Source organism: Hirundo rustica, chromosome 16 (assembly GCF_015227805.2).
Source record: "Hirundo rustica isolate bHirRus1 chromosome 16, bHirRus1.pri.v3, whole genome shotgun sequence".
In the NCBI taxonomy this organism is placed as follows: Eukaryota; Metazoa; Chordata; class Aves; order Passeriformes; family Hirundinidae; genus Hirundo; species Hirundo rustica.
In genome coordinates, this window is record NC_053465.1 from 6,556,003 (window position 1) to 6,572,782 (window position 16,780).

General features: G+C 49.4%; 1 protein-coding gene across 4 annotated transcripts; it reads right to left on the reverse strand.

The window, feature by feature from the left end:
• Positions 1–1,384: 1,384 nt before the first annotated feature.
• On the reverse strand, positions 1,385–16,036 carry TCEA2 (transcription elongation factor A2). Of its 4 annotated transcripts, none has more exons than XM_040080063.2 (10): positions 15,849–16,021; positions 13,369–13,431; positions 12,685–12,790; positions 11,553–11,643; positions 6,430–6,563; positions 5,426–5,482; positions 4,567–4,721; positions 4,074–4,220; positions 2,179–2,250; positions 1,385–1,682 (listed from the first exon to the last, which is right to left on the reverse strand). In XM_040080063.2, the coding sequence occupies exons 1-10, from the start codon at positions 15,915–15,917 to the stop codon at positions 1,674–1,676; spliced, it is 903 nt and encodes a 300-aa protein (XP_039935997.1). In that variant the 5' UTR covers positions 15,918–16,021; the 3' UTR covers positions 1,385–1,673. The 4 variants fall into 4 exon arrangements, with proteins under 4 accessions (XP_039935997.1, XP_039935999.1, XP_039935998.1 ...); XM_040080065.2 differs by lacking the exon at positions 15,849–16,021 and adding an exon at positions 14,385–14,432; XM_040080064.2 differs by lacking the exon at positions 15,849–16,021 and adding an exon at positions 13,733–13,934.
• Positions 16,037–16,780: the final 744 nt, after the last annotated feature.

Here is a 16,780-nt window from a genome sequence, read left to right on the forward strand (position 1 = left end):
CTGGTAAAGAGCTGGCTCCCTTTCCCAGCACATGAGCCAGTGCTGTGGTCAGCGTGGGTTTCAGATCCTGAAGCTTTTTTTTCAGCATCGCTGCGAGGACACTGCTCCCTCCCAAGCCTGGCTTGAATAATCCCATTCACCACAAGACTCGTGAGGCTTAAAGGAGTTGTCAGCGTCTTTGAATATTTTCCTTCTTGGGAGACTTGGCTGCACCCTGTAAAGTGAAAGCCCTGAGCGAAGGATGCTGGTGGGATCCCTGCCTCCGGAGCAGCACAGCCCTCAAAGGGGCTGGGAGCACGTTTTCCGCTGCTTTCATGTGGCTGCTTACTCCTCTCCAAGCATCTCCGAGGTCTCTGCTCAATGTCTGCTGTCTGGCATGCTGGGAAGCCAGTGGAAATACTTGTTTTTCACTCTGGAAGAGGGAAGCGATGCCATGAGAGATGTGACTGCAAATGCTCCTGCCCTGCCCGGCAGCACAAGAGCTGGAGGACACAGCACTGCTCCTGGGCAGCCTCAGACCCACAGACCGTGCTGGGGTCCCCCAAATGCTGCATCCTGTTAAACTAGGAAAAGGAAAGAAGAGGGATTTCAAGCCTGGCTGAAAGCTCTTGTGAGCTCAGATGGAATTTCCACACCAGGTTTTAGTTAGCTCCCAGAAGGAGCCTGATTCTGCAGGTCTCCTTCGCAGGGTCACATCTGGGGCTGGCTTTGCTACAGGATCTTTTCCTTATCTGACCCCTTCCACGCACCAGCTCTGAGCTCAAACCTCCCCCCCTTCTGCAGCTAACAGCTCCCACCCATCCATCTAGCCCTTACCTTGTCCAGATCCAAGCCTCTGGAAAATGTCCTGTATTTGCAGCATTTCCCCTTCTCCTGAGCCTCTCCAGCAAGCCCCTCTGAAACTCCAGGCTGTTTTTCAGCTGTCAAGCTACAAGCAGAGCACAAACAGGAAAGTGCCTGGGACTCCCTCTGAACAGTTTGGGGTAGGATTTTCTGTGGCTGGTGTCAGCCTGCTTTCAGTCTGTTACAACCTGGGCAGTACATTCTTATCTTTGAAGCAGCCAATGCTATTGGCATTTAAAGGCTCAAGATGCCAAGGAATCAGTGCAAAATCCAGTGAATGCTGCCAAGACGGAAAGCAACATCTGATATCTGCCCCAAAAGCTGTGTCCCATCGCCAGTACTGCCCACTCAGCTGCCCCAGGCCTTGGCCCAGTGGTTGAGATTCCATGAGGCAACAGAAACAAGCCTACACACACCGAGGGTGTGCCTGCAAGTCACATCTCACTTTCTGCTGCTCCAGGCATTACTCAGTCCTCAGCTACTTGGACATGCACCGCCTGTCAAGTTCCCATGCTGGAAAAACAAAGCGCTGCGCACACAGTTGAAATAAAAGTCAGAAACTGACAAAAATGTTTAATATTAGTTTTGAAGAGAAAGTGACCGCGCTCGCTTAGATGAGAAAGTAATGACTGGGTGTGTTTAGTGAGCTCTCCTGCCAACCTGTCAGCCCAGGGCTGTGGCTCTCTGCGAGGCCCAGGCCTCCCCGCTGCTGCTCTCAGCGTGTGACAATGCAAACTCACTGGGACACAAAACACAACTGCCGTGGAGCCGGCGTGTGGAGGCTGCGCTCGGGTCTGCGTTTGGCTGCCGCTCTCAGGCCATGGCACATGTCAGCAGAACTGCAAGAGAAGGGAGTTTAAACCCCAATTAGAAACCTCACTGCCAAGGGGAGCTGCAGAAGGTAAGGATCTAGGTGTGGGTGTTTCAGAAGCTGGCAAGGGCTTGGGGGTTCTCAGAAGCAGGGGCCAAAGGGAGCTCCCATGTGAATTTCTCGCTGTGGCTCTTTGGCACTTTGAAGTGGTATCATTTCTGCTCGCCACCGACCAGGAGATTTCTGCTCACCCCTGAGCTCTGTGCACAGCATCAAAGAGCAGTTCAGAAATCCTGAACATCATCACCACTATCCCTCAGAGGCAGCAGGGAAAGCACTGTAAAGCAGGTTATGGAAGAAGGGATATGAAGATAGAGGATGAACCCAGAAGCTCCTGCCTCTGTGCTGAAGGGAAACATCACTCTCTAGAGCCAGTGAGGGTCTGGCAAGCACAAGTGCCTGCAGCATGGTGGGTGCAGCCACCCCAACACCCCTCAGTGCCAGTAATAGCCCTGGTGCGCTACCTTCCAGCGATTCCCACACTCATTGCACACGACGAAGGTGGTCATGGGCTCATCGGAGCTGCGGGTCTGCACCTGGGGGGGACACAAGGGAGGTGAGAGCTGAGCATCACACATGGCCCTGTCCCCCCAGCCTCCAGGGATTCGAGCTGGGCTCACAAAATCAATGAGAGGCTTGGGACAACAAAAGGAGCTTTCCAGTACAGCAGTGCTTGTGTTACACACAGCACACACACACACATCGTGACCCCTTTCAGCCTGACCTCACTCACAAGTTTTGGCACAGCGCACTTCCCTCCTCACCCAACCTGCTGCCCATTTCTTGCAGGTGACTCTGGAAGTGGACGTGCCCACAGCCAATCCCTCCCCAAACTGTCCCCCAGGAAGGGATGTGGCCAGCAGTGCCATGACAAACCCCTCAGTCCCAAGCACAAGAACATAAAAAAGCACTCAAGCCATTCCCATTTACAGAGCAGTCCTACATCCCGGCCTCACAGGAACACACTCTGGGTTACCAGGTTCTGCACAGTTCCAGTCTGGTTTGTGTTTGAGCCATTAAGGAACTCTGATATTTAACCCAGATGTGATGGCTGCCTCTGACTGGCTCTTGCCAGAAACACGTACTTTACTAAAAACCAGATTTTCGCGGCATTTGAATACCACAAGGCAGATCTAGACTGAAAACGCTGGTACTCCCCACACTAGTCAGGCAGAACTGTGCCGAGGGGCGATTTTGGTGATCTACGTGTGTAATTACCCAACGTGCAAGAGTGATGGTATTTGCGTTATGCAAATTAACCATTTTTGCAAGAATGCTGGATAGCTGAATTCTGTAATTCTCCCCCTTTACTGTCTGCTTCCAACATGCTCATAAATGCCACTTCATCTACTTGAGACATCTCATCACCCACTAGTGATTTCACTCGAAAACAAATCAAAATACCGAAAGCCTCCTGATATTTCTATTCAGAAGACACTGCTGTCTCCTGTTCAAACTCCAGGCAGTCACACTCCAGTCCTCCACAGGTGGAGACAGCGCCATGTGCTGGGACAGCCCAGGAATGTTTACTGGGAGCACTGGCACAGTGAGGCCTCTCGTCTGAGGCAGCCTGTGGGATGTAAGGCTGCTGCTGAGCCAAAGGAAACTCCCTGGTCAGATTCCTGGATCCCCTTCTCTTTCCATGTGTTTGTATGTCAAGCCCAAGCAGATGCAGGAGTCTCACCCGGCACTTGCACACGCAGTTTGTGCGCAGTCACTCAGCAGCAATCTGGTGGCTGCTGGTGCATTTTTGGGTATCTGCACATTCTAAACCACTGACTCACAGCAAAGGCACATTTATCTCCAGATGCCTGGCACGAACATGGGAGCTAAAAAGCATTGGTAATGCACAAGGCTTCCAGCAGCTGGTCATGGGGAAGAAAAATCCTGTCTGCTCACATTACAGTTTCATTTATTCCTTTTGTTTCACCCATTTCATGCTATTTGATTTTTTAAAAGTTGGGACTTATCCAGCTGCAGGTTATCTATATTCTTAATTTGTACTTTTAATATCATCAACATGTCTGACTCAAGTTTCTGCAGCCTCTCCTCTACACTACCCACTCCTTTATTGTCTGAATCCCAGCATTCCCAGCACCTGCTTTCAGTGTAGAGCACTGCTGAACTTTTGAAAGCTTCCTCGGTGCTGCACAACTCCTGCTCTTGTACAGGTGAGCCAAAAAGTTCCAGAAGCTCACAAACTCTTGCAAAAGTACATTTTAGACAGCCTCGAGTGTTTTCTATCCAGCAGCAGCAAAATTTGGGCTGTGCTGCATGGCCTGTCATGGAGCAGTGCAAGCTCGTGACTGTGACAGACCATGTCCTGTGCAGAGGCCAGGACAGGAGCAGGAAAACCAACCTGGGTGTAGGTACAGTTCTTCTTCTTGCATTTCCCACAGGTGAAGAGGTCAGTCTGTGTCCCTCCTGTCTTGGCCATCTGATGCTCCCGGATTGCTTCTTTTGTCATGGCTTTCCTGATCTCTTTCAGCTCATTACTGGCCATTTCCTTTTTTTAAAAAAAATAATACAAAAATAAGGCAATAAAATCACATCTGCCCAGTTTTACCACCACACCCACTACAGTGGAAACAGCCAACAGGAGGACAAGGCAGCCTGACAGATGGGCATTAAGATAGAAAGCCTGTTCCAGTTCTGGTTTCTGGTTCATACCCAGGGCCCTGGGATGACGTGAAGGCCCGACAAACCACACTCCACACTGCAAACCCCATTGCAAGCTCACTCCATGCACTCTGGCAGCAGCTACTGAGAAAACTGCAATGCTGGAAGAGCCAAGCAAAGCCTCAGGACACGTGTGCTGTAAGAAGCAAACCCTGCTCCTCAGGCTCCCTCACCTCCGAGGTCATCACCGCGATCTGCTCGGGGGTGATGGCCCCACACAGCACGTTCTTTTTCAGCTCGGGATTTTTGGAGTCCTTCAGGTTGGAGATGCGGCTCCTCACACGGTTTTTGTATTTCATGTCGGTGTTCTTGACATCCTGGTAGATGCGTAAGGGCAGTCAAGGAGCCTGCAACCAACCCAGAGGCATCGAGCACTTCCCAGCCACCCGTGAAGAGCAGGGATTGCCACCCGCTGCCATGATGGAGGTGCTGGGTCCCAACAGCAGCATCTGCTCTGGAGGTCAGCGCTGGATTTGAGAGCAGCTTTATACAAGCCCAAAGTCCAGGGGCTTCCAGCTTGGGCTTTTTCACTGTGCTAGAAATGTTCAGCTATGCTCAGGTTCTATAACCTCCCCTTTTTCTCAGCAAGGCAGCCACAAACCCCTCCACTGAGAGAGCCCAGCTGCACCTCCAACCCCACAGTTCCCAAACCGAGCAAACTCCTCACATCAGGCTTATCTCACATCAACATGGAATTTGATCCTTATTGCTCCATCCTTTCCATTGCTTTTGTCTAGATCAGCACACTCTCCTCAACAGGGGGCACAGGGAAGTTGCATGTATTTGGAAGTAGAATCAAAAGTAGGAAACAGCACACTGATTGGAAGGACAAACCAGGGACTGCAGTCTTTGAGCTTCACACTGGTACTTTCTTAGTGACCCAGGATTCAGCCAAGCAGAGCTGGAACCAGACCCAGAACCCTGCTGCAGCAGAACATTTATGCACAGACAGTCCCATTTTTCCTTTGAGCACATGGATTTCACTGCTGGAGGCACGCAGGCCCTCAGGGCAGCACTGTACAGCAAGGATATACTCTTCAATCTGGGCTGCTATGTGCTCACAGTCAGCACCGATGGCGATGTAGTCGTCTGTAAGACAGCAGAAAACAGGAGCTCAGTGGCTTCCAGCCAGGCCAGGGCTCCCCAGGCTCAGTATTTCTGAGCTACAAATCAGGACAGTTTGCTGGTTTGATTCACATGCTCTTGCCATCAAATGGAATCTCGGCCTTCGCTCTTGCTACTCTCTGACCCTTTGGAAAACGGCAGTGATGAAAATATATTAATCTAGCCAGCCTGTGCCTCTCTAGGATATGGACTGCATGAGACAAAGCTAACAACAGCCTTGGCCCAAGAACTTAGTTTTCCAATATATTTTTCGTATCATTGAAATCAAACATATGTAGGCAGGAATTGAGTTCCATCAGATATTCACCTCAACGAGAGGTAACTCTCCTCAGACCATGGATGCAAGAGGGATCTGTTCCACCCCAGATCCAGAGGATCACAATATTTAAGGAGCTCCTGTCTGCAAAGGCAGCAGAGTCTGACAGCAGATGCTGACTGGCATAAGCACCATTACCACAAAGCCCATGTACTGAGTTACAACTTTGTTCTGTCCCTCAGGGGAGACAGGGAAGACAGCTTCACTTTAGAGCAATCAGAAAAGATCTAGAAAGTTAAGCAAATCCCTGCACACACCTGAAAGATTAAACTTCTGCACAGACCACCCCACGTTGCAGAGCAGAAGACCCCAGATAATCCTGTGTGACAAACCCCGTGTTCTTAACAGCCATTGCTTGACACACTGCCGTGCCTCCAGCTCAGGCCACGTCCCTGTGTAAGTGTCTGAAAATGCTGCAACAGCAGCCAGTTCATCAAAGGGGTGACCAGTGGCTAGACTGCACTGCTGGCAATAATCCTTTGACAAGGCTGCTCCAGAACAGTGTGTCTAAGCTGAGCTAGCACCGAGTCTCTGTCACAATTGTCCAGGAGCAGTGAAGCACTTAAGGCAATGTAGGGCTTCCCCCAGCACTTACCATCAGCCTGCAGAGCTGCTGTCAGCATCTCCCTGCATTTGTTGCGCACAGCGTCGCAGGTGATGGGGGCCGGAGGGAAGGTGGTGATTTTGGGGGTGGTCGGAGTCTTTGGAGGCTCCTGCCTTTTGTTGGAGCTAAAAGAAAAACTTCACCTGTCAGAATGTCTCAGTTTGGGCCACTGAGAGTAGAGAAGGGAGCAGCAGGTATGTGGCCAAGCATCCTGTTAATCATAATACAGAACCAGTCAGGACACAGTGCAAACTCGTCGTCCCAAAGCAGCACAGAGCACAACACAGCAGCCAACGCCCTCAGCCCAGACACGAGCTCTGCTGTGGACTCTGCTGGCTACCAGCAGAGGGTTAATCCATGAACAACCCTGCCAACCATCTCGTGTTATTCAGCTGCTGCACCACTGGGCATCAAGAGAAAACACTTCTGTTGGGCATCACCAGTAACCCAATTACACTCAGGACATCTGAGACCATCAGCACCCTCTCAGTTTGGCAGTGCAGCACAGATTTGTGGTACTTCGTTCCTCTTTAACTTTGCACGACACCAGGCCCATAACTGCTCTGAGCAGAGAGCAAGCAGAAAGCTCCAGAAGAAGGAGCTGTGCTAAGGAAAACAAAGAAAAAGAAAGAAAATGGCTCCTTCATCTTTGATATTTAAAGAACGCCACCAACAAAGTGTAGCACATAAAAGGTTCTTCCTTTTTCCTGTAATCTGAGCAAGACACTGATTACTCATCTCAGAGAAGAGCACCCCTACACAGCTCATACAGGTGCCAGGAGTAAGATACACTGCTTCGTTCTCAAAAATAACTCCATTTCTACCTGTGAGCAATCACAGGCACAGGCAAGGGAACGCAAGCACCTGCCTGCTGTGGCTGACTCAGTGAGGTCACCTGCCAGGGGAGCAGCACGGAGACCTGCCTGCACAAATCAGCACATGATGTGGGCAGGCTGAGTCACTGCTGCAGGGTCTGCATAGAGAGAAGGAACCTCAACGAGCAGCTCAGCTGGCTGTGCACCCAGAAAGCCTAACATCTGCACACGGCGTTAGTCAGCCCTGCAAATGCTGCTGGTAAAAGATCTGGGTTACTGTGATTCACAGATGATTTTCTAGAGCTTTGTTCTCCCCCCTAAATCTAGGCAGCTGAACAGCAAATTTTTCTTTCAGCAGAGATTGCTCTGGCGTTGGTGATTTGTCTCTAAAATTCCCTGTATTTATGGCCAATGCCATAAGAGACAGAATGGGAAAAAAAGAAACCTCAGTATTTCACCCATGCCATGCTGGCAGTATCTTCTTGAAGATACAAGTGGCTTGACAATTTTTGTTAAGCTGGGTCACTACTGCCAGTTCTTTGCCATCAAAAATAAATCTGTTATGAACAAGCACTTCCACTACACCGTCCTGGAAGGGATTAGTCAGCCCACAAAAAAACAGCACTAAGCTGGAAACCTTCTGAATCTGCTGCCACACAAACTGAGCCAGACGACTTTAGGGACTTATCCTGGGAGCTCCTGTGACTAAGGTCATATCCAGCCTGGCTCAAATCTCACAGATCACCACTGGGGCTACTGGATTTCTGCCGTTCAGAACCTCGCCAAGCCCTTTTTCAGAAGCATCCTCCAGTGAACCTTCAGCAAATTGTTCAGATCAAACCAAAGCAGAACTTTGATTTCTTGCTCATATGGAGGAGACAATGCACTCTGTGAGGAAGATTGTATTGTGAGCTCACTGTGTTTCCCTTTGACCAGTAGCTGAATAGAACCCCTTTTTACCAGCTGGTTTTACTGGTCGGCACTGCAGGAGCTTATTAAAGAACAGATTTGCGTCCAAACAGCTCAAAACATTCAATAGGATTTACACTGCACGTGTTACAAAAAGAAGAAACAACTTAGCCTGTAAATAATCCATTAGATGATGATCTTCTCCCATCTGGAATGTAGAAATTGCCATCAGGTACTTTTGTGCTTAAGAAGCTAGACACAAATCACAGGCAGCACTCATGGGGGTGTATATACCAGAACACACACTAAGGAATAACCCATAATTCAGGAATAACCCATCTGAAAAATCACAGCTTCTCATGTTACATAAAATAGTTTGGAAAAATTAGACTTCCCCAAAGGACAAAGGCAAAACATACTTACAGTAAAAGGAAGGACCGAAGGAATATGGGTGGTTTGCGGCAAGGGAAACTTAAAGGAGACAAGTCCTGAAATTCCTTACAAAGGAAGATTGTAGGGAAAAATCCAAAGAAGGGTGTAGAAATGGGTTTAGTAAGACAGGTTTTGATTGAGAGTAAGTCTTAAACTGTAAAGGTGGGTTATGAATTGGAAATACTGCCAAGGGCAGCTGTGGAAATGTCTTGCCCTGAGGTTTTTTAGGGCTGTCAAAGAGCCTGGAAAAAGCCTGTCAGGGACAGCTTGGGAAGAGGTTGTGCTGTGCTGAGAAGGGGCTGCAGGAGAAATTTTCCCTGAGAGCTCTTCCAAATTTAAATTTTGTATCATTTTGCAAGAAACAAACAAAGATTTCCCAGAGCAACACCCAGTGTGTGAACCCGGTGACCTCAGTGTGACCTCAGAACACCGACCTTCACTACAATGAATCCTCAAACACAGATCTTCAAACCTGTATTTGCAGAGGTAATACTTGATTTTCAGGAAAGTTCTATCTGCAAATGCTATTGGCTTGAATATTTACATATTTATTCCTTGGGGGTGGAAAAAAGCTCAACAAGATGCATGGTAGTCCCACTTCTGTTAGCTGATGAGGAAAGATAACAATGGCCTGCACACACACACATCATCCATGCACTGAGATGAGAGCTGATCCCTCAAGAATTAGATGCAACAGACTTCTCAGCCATTCCAAACACAGAAAAACATTTATTAAGGTTTAGAGGTTAGTTTATAAATAGAATAGTTGGGAAATAGAGCTCAAACACACCTAGAAGACTTATTTCAGGAAATCCTTGTGGTTCACACTGTTCCTGTTAAACAGGGGAAAGAGCTTGTAAATCTATCCAGGCAGCAAAAGTTTATACATAAAACAAGGCTATGCTGGAACAAAATGGTGACAAAGCAGCAGCCAGGGACTGCAAGCAGCACTCAGGGCTGCACTGGAAGAAAATCCCAAAGAAGAGCTAAATTCAGGCCACAGATACAAAACCTCCTAATAAAGGCAGCTTAGAGAATCCTGGAAAAGAAAAACCTCATGCTGCCAGAGACAGAAACATTAGACACAGCCCATTAAAATGTACTACACTATGGATCTGAAACTCTACAGCACAACAGAATATGCTTTGGATTAGAGTAATGCAGCATCTAAATTCACAGGTGCCAGCTCACACTGGCTGGCTCAGAGCCTTCAGGTCTTGCAGTGATAGCTCCAGTCATTACACAGGGATTTCTACATCTGTGCTCCAGAAAGGAAGATGAGTTTCAGGCTTAGAGTTAGCCAAATATTTTTCCCTGACGAAAACGGAAGGCATAGCCAAAATCTCACAGACTAAAAGGCTGAAATATCTGAATACAAACTGATCTCTTTGGTGTCTTGACAGCAGCCTCATCTGAACCAGCTATCACACACTGAGCAACCAGTCTGACTCCACTGCAGTCTCTGCTTCAAAGAACGGAGACTCTCCCCTGCCAATAAATTATTATTTTTTTTAAGGCAGATTAGTAGCTTATTTGCAGGACCGGAGAAAAAACATTCCTTTCTCTGGAAGAGAGCCTGGCTCAACAGACTGACACCAGGAGCTGGCCCCTGCTCCTGGTCTAGGCTACACTAATCCATTGGCTTCTGTTCGTCCTTCACAGCCAAGGGGATGCTTTGCTAGTCAGAAGATGGAGGCTGAATACACATAAAAAGCATCAAGGATTAAAAAAACCTCATAAAACTGCAATATCTGCAGCACATTAAGGTACAAGGGAACATCAGCAGCACAAGCCAGGCAGCTCCACTCCACACACCCCATGGTAAGTGACAAAGCAAGGAGGCAGCAAGGAGGGGTTTTGCCTCTGTGCCTAGAGCCAAGATCCTGCTCCGAGTGAAATCCCACACAGATCTGGACAGCCCCGGCTCCCATTCTGCACTGCATCATTCAACCCCATCCTGGCTGTGAAGTCTCCCAAGTCCTTTCATTGCAATACTTAGCAAATCCTTTTTCCCGTTCTATGGAAGCAAGATAACCAAAGATAGCAATCATTTAAAGTCATGGAGCTGAGCATCAGCAGCTCTGTATCGAGCTGCAAAGGCTCACCCTGAACTGCCAAGCCTTGAGAGAGCGGAGCAAAAACAAAGAAGTGACAAGAAAGTGACCAACAAAGGCTGCAAACATGGAAAATCCTGCAAGCCAGCAGGACTACAGCCTGAATACTCTAAATCTTCTGTCAAATTTGGGAAATTGGCTTAATCACTTAAGAGCCAAATCTAGGAAGCACACACTCTCCTGGGATCTGAGGCTGGGAGAAATTTCTAGAACAAAGCTTTAAATCCCATTTTCCCCTCCCCTTTGATCACTGTCTACACTCAACAACTGCAATCACAGGCAGTGGAAACAGGATGCAGCATTCAAGGCATGGCAAGGAGCAAGCATGCAGCTGACCTGCCAGCTGGGGTACATCAGCCACAGGGAAAAGGGGACTTCTGCTGGGATTTGTCAAGGACAAAGAAATGGAAGTTTTACTTTAGTAATGTATCTATCAATCCCATCTACCACTTGACACTGAAAAGGCCTAAAATAATCTTCATTATAAGTAGTTTGAAGTTATAAATAAACAAAAATACATAAAAATGCAACATAAAATAGAACAGGGGAAGGTTCTACTGCTAGAAAAAACAACACATAGCCAAGAGTAAAAAAATTAAATAAAATATGAATAAAATTTAAAAACTCACTTAAGCCACTGTGTTTTTAGACGTGTATCTCTGCATTACAGTTAATTAATAACACCCCACAGATCAACCTTGAAGAAAAAAACACTTCCAGTGTCTCTGACCAGAAATTTGACTACACAAAATTCCAGACTCAGACACTTAAAAATTAAAGTAACGTGCCTTAAGAAAATTTAAATTCTCTAAACATCTTATCTTTGGTAAAAGGGAAGTATTACCTTTGGTCTCTTGAGTTACCAGTCTCCCTGGAAGAAGATGTTGGCAAAGACAGGCTTTTCTTTTTCTCCTCATTTTTTTCCTCAGAAGCATCTGTGTTCAAAAGAGAAATCAGTTCAGAACTGGTCTTTATTCTACAGCCCTGCCTATACTCCTCAATGTTTTCACACTACCCACTGCTGGCCTAAAGCAAGTTATTATTCTCACAAAAAGAATCAGGAGAAAATGCCTTTACGGCCTTCCTGCTTTCAAGCAAAAGCTTTCCTCACCAAATTAGAGAGTAATCAGCCTGCCTGGGAGATAAGCTTCCTCACAAGACATGCCTCTTCACAGAAGTTTCTTTCAGAGGCTGCTGAGCAGGGATTAGATCAAGTTCTCTCAAGCATAACTAAAAGCAGGATTTCCAGCCAACACCAGCTGAAGGGCCAGGACAGGCTGGTCTTTGTGTGAGCACAGCCTCTTCTGATTCCCAAGTGCTGCTGAAAGCCAACAGCACAACCCTGGAGAGGACTTTCATGACACTGTAGAAAAAGTTTGACCCAGAGGTAAATTGTCTGAGTCAGTTTAATGAGGTAACAATCCAGGCAGGAGAGGAAAAAAGCCCTTTTAACGCTATCTATCCAGCTTAGCAAGAAATGGGAGCTCACAACCAGGAAAGCCTCCCCAGCTGGAAATGGTTCATGTGAGTTTATCTACAAGATGGTGAACTAAGATCCTTCTCCAACTTACCACCCAAAATGCATTCCAGCACTTCCCTTCCTGAGCTGTTGCACGAAGCTGACAGCACACACGGTGTTAATGCAGAGCACAAGTGGGAGCAGAGGCTTCAGAGCACAGATATTGTTTCTACAAATAACGTTGCTAATTATTATGTGATGAGGTATAAGTTAATAGTCCCGAAGCTTTCATTGCTCTTCCAATGATGATCTGGCTAAATCTAAAATCAGGAGCTAAATCTAGGGGGATGCATGATAGGACACAAAACTCGAAAGACAGAGAGGGTGGAATTGCAAAGGCTGATTTGCTAGAATGTTTATTCAGCTCAAGAGATAAGCTCTCCCAAAAAACTCAACCTCCCACTGAAGGCAGATTGTTCACAAGCTGAATCTGACAGGAACATGCTGATTTCCTTACCTAGAAGTTTCTTCCAAGATTTGATGAGGGATTTGGCAAGTGATATCACTTCTTCATCTGTGCTCTGCTTTCTCAGCGCATTCACCGACATCCCAATGCGGGTGGACTGCAAGGAAACACCTCAGAATCACTCCAGAACAGATTCATTATTAGTTACTAACTGAAATCTCAAATAACCACAATAAAGTCAAAGCCATGACCACGACAGGAGTATCCAAAGGCTTGCAGAATGATTCTATGACCCTTACAACTTTGGAAGAGTGAGGTGACGTTCTCCAGCTTGCACAACTGAACAGAAGACACATCCAATCTCCCACAAATCCCTTCCCTACACACTTGTGACATTCAAGCTTAGAGTGAAAAACTCCAAGATGCATCACAACCTCCAAATTGTAATTCAGTTCACTCCTCCCCTAAGCCCTAAATGTCAACATCACAAAGAACTTCTCCCACGACTGCCCTCTGTTTGCTACTTTAAACCCAGCCTTTCCTCTTTTTGCAGCCCAGAGCTCTTTAAATGCCAGTCCAAAACCCAACTTCTGCACTGTTTTATTTGATTTAATGTTCATTTTGATTCTTTGCATGAGGCAAGAAGCACAAGAAAATCTATTAAGTTTATTTAGACAACGTTTTTGACTCACCCAGATGCAAACTTCAGCTTTTTACCATAACTGCGCAACTCACCTGCAGTAAATCCAAAGTCATAGGCATAGTTTTCAGTTCTTTCAGTAAATCCATTGCACCTTCCTGGAGAGGAAAAGAGAAAGAGAACAAGTGCCTCAGCTTTTATTAAAGAAATTCAACAGCTTGGGAATAGACACAGAAAGTTGAATTCAAAGGCAAAAACACCAACAAGCGTTCCCTGAAACAACAGCAAGTTCACTGCTGGGGTTGCTGTTCCAGACAGACAGTAGATCCTGAAGGCACCTCAATTATTGCAATGGGGAAAACAGAAGACCACTGGAGTGCTACAGGTCCTTGCTTGTGTATGGTGCAAGTGCAGCGTTAGTTTATTACCCTTACCTGGCATGCTGAACATTTTTAATACCTGAAAAACACACTCTGAATTACAACTGGCAATGACTCCATGTAGCTGTTTCCTAGTTTTCATATTCCAGAGACCCCATTCTGCTCAGGAGCTGAGACCAGGAGCAAAGCCAGCAAGCTGTGATGCTGAAGAGCTGGTCACGTGAAACTTGTTCTCTGAAGTCTCCTTATATCATCATCATCTCTACATCCCAAGACCCAGGACCAGGAAAAATCTAACTGGGAATCTGCAGATACCTAAAACTGGCAGTCACTCAGAGAACTGGAAATCACTTGTCTCCCTCTAGCACATCCCAGCCTGGCGTAGGCCTGTCTCCATTCAGCTGGCTCTTTCCTCCCAACCCCCTTTCCTCAAACAAGGCTTCCAGTGTTCCCATTTAGCAGCTCATTTACAACACCGACCACTCCAAACCCAGTTGCAGCACAAGGCCCGCACAGCCACCATCGTAGGGAGGCAAAGCTGCCTGCACTGCCAGCCCTGCCCTCACATCCCGTCCTCCCTATGCAGAAGGGCTGCTTCCAACTCTTCCCAGGAAGCAATCCAGCCGCAATCCACCCTACAGAAGAGATGCCAAAATCAAAGCAGAGTCAAAGCTTCCAGTGAGCACACAAGCAACTCACACTAGCATAAACCACACACATTTATACCGTACCCAGAAGGACTGACTTCCCCCTCTGGCAGTTTCACACCGTCCTGTTCCTCCAGCCCCGATCACCCAAAGTGACCCGGTGACTCCTGATTCCAAATGGAGCCACTCAGCACAATGGCAGCAAATGAGGATCCACGAAAAAACTAGAGCAACAAATAGGTCCTCCAGCAAACTGTCCTGCAGGAAGAGTTCTAAGATTAGCCAACACACAACATGCCGCAGTTCAGCACTATCTCAAATGCCAGCCAAGAGGAAATGTTGCATACCCATCCTGTAAGAAGCTGCCTCTTTCCCAATGAAGCTGGAAGCAAATGCTGCAAAATTGCTCCTTTCCTATTTCAACACTGATGTTGAAAACCTGCCACCAGTGAGAAGAGACATCACAGGCTACGCTTTAGCCCAAGCACACTTCCCTGGGTTGTTCCAACAGCAACACAAGGGACAGTGCTTGCCCTACCCACGGCTGGCAGGGTCAGTCCAACATCCAAAAGTTCATGTGATAACAGCACCCGGCATCCCATCACACGAATATCACAATCCTCTTATCCCTTCCTCTCCTCACCCATCATATCCCACTCCCTACAGCCCTTCCCAGCCCCAAAACCCCTCTCCCCCACCCCAAACACAGATGTACAGCCTACCTCCGTCACAAACCCTTGCCAGCGGTCTGCCTTAGCACTTGCATGACACTGTGCTCCTACTGATGTATCCCACTAAGCTGGAAAACACCGGCTCCTTTCCCCCCAGGCTGTCACACAGCACACCCTGCGAGACTCCCGGAGCGCACACAGCAGCTTGGCCAGCCCTCCACACTCCAGAGGCCACGGGAGTGAGCAGTAGTGCCGGTGTGGCATGGAGATGCAGGAAGTAAATCCATCAGCACCGGGGCTTTCCCCGAGGGCAAAGTGGCCGGTGCTGGTGGGGACTCCCCTTCCAAGGGCCTCCCAATGGGACAGGGGAGAAGGGCTGAGGATGCTCTCCCGGAGGAGCACCGCGGGCAGGCAGCACAGGGGGAGCGCCGGAGTGCTGAGATCAGGTCTGGGGATGCCTGAGGCCTGGGGTGGGGTGCTCAGAATGGGCATTGGGGGCTCCCACAGCACCCAAGGTGGCACATAGGGCTGCCCGCCCAACAACTGGCAGTGGGTGGATCCCACACCTCCGCAAAGGATGGGGAAGGGAGAAGGCGACGGGGCCTGGGGGAGGGAACCCCAATTTAATGGGGGGAGCCTCTGCTCCAGCACGATGTAATGACAGGGGCGGCACGGAAAGAGAGGCCCCCAAAATGGGGTCTGGGGAGGGGGAGGCCGCTCACAATGGGCACCGAGGGAGAGGAGGGGGTCCAGCAGCGCGGCAGCGAGGAGGGGATCCTGGGGGGAGGAGGGGGGCGCGTCCGCCAGATCAGAGCCCGGGGCAGGGGGCGGCCCCCCACCCCAACAGGGCTGCGGGGGCCCTGCCGCCGCCACTCACCGCGTTCTTCTTGGCCACCATCTTGTCCAGGCGCCTGGCAATGCGCACGATCTCGTCCTCCCCGCCCATCGCGCCGCTCCCCGGGATCGGTACCCGGGCCGGACGGGGGTCCGGGCGGGGGGAGCTGCGGTCGGTACCCGGTGCCCACCTCAACCCCCGGTGCCGCAGTCAGGGCGGGCGCACGCGGGGCACGGCGGGAGTTGTAGTCCTCGGGACGCCAGCTCCACCCGCCGCCTGCCGGAGCGCAACCCGCGGGCGGGACTTCATCTCCCAGCGTGTCCCGCGCCCGCGCCGCCCGGTGCCGCCCGGCCGCCGGGGGCGCTGTGGGGGCTGCGGTTCGCCCCGCGGCGGGGGCTCGGAGCGGAGCCGGGGCGGGGGGACCCCCGGTCCCTGCCCGCGGGACCGTGCCGCGGCACGGAATGTGTCCCAAAACGCTGCAGCGGGCCCGGAGGGTGCCACGGAGATAAAGAGCACCTCTGCAGTGGAGACAGGCTGAGAGCTGCGGGGTTCAGCCTGGAGAAGAGAAGGCTCCGGGGAGACTTTTAAAGCCTCTTCCCTCTGCCTAAAGGGGCTCGTAGAGAGATGGAGGGAGGCTGTGGACAAGGGCCTGAAGTGACAGAGCAAGGGGGAACGGCTTCACGCTGACTGAGAGCGGGGTTAGATGTGGTATCAGAAAGAAATTCTTCCCTATGGGAGTGGTGACAGCATTGGCACAAGGGTGCCCGGAGAAGCTGTAGCTGCCCCATCCGTGGAAGTGTTCATAGCCAGGTTCGATGGCTCTTGGAGCAGGCTGGCATAGTGGAGGGTGTCCCTGCCCATGGCAGAGGGTTGGAGCAAGATGAGCTTTACAGACCTCTTCCACCCGAAACCATTCCGTGACAGTGGCTATTGTGCGTGGCTGTGCTGAGCCCTCGGAGCAGTGCTGACCCCGC

Excerpts from the sequence above, each read along its gene's own strand:
- TCEA2 (XM_040080062.1), bottom strand. The coding sequence starts at position 15,917 with ATGGGCGGGGAGGACGAGATCGTGCGCATTGCCAGGCGCCTGGACAAG. Across the intron at positions 12,791-13,368 it reads TGACTTTGGATTTACTGCAG|TCCACCCGCATTGGGATGTC; the intron begins GTGAGTTGCGCA and ends GTTTCCTTGCAG. Across the intron at positions 4,722-5,425 it reads AGCAGCCCAGATTGAAGAGT|GCATCTACCAGGATGTCAAG; the intron begins ATATCCTTGCTG and ends GACTGCCCTTAC.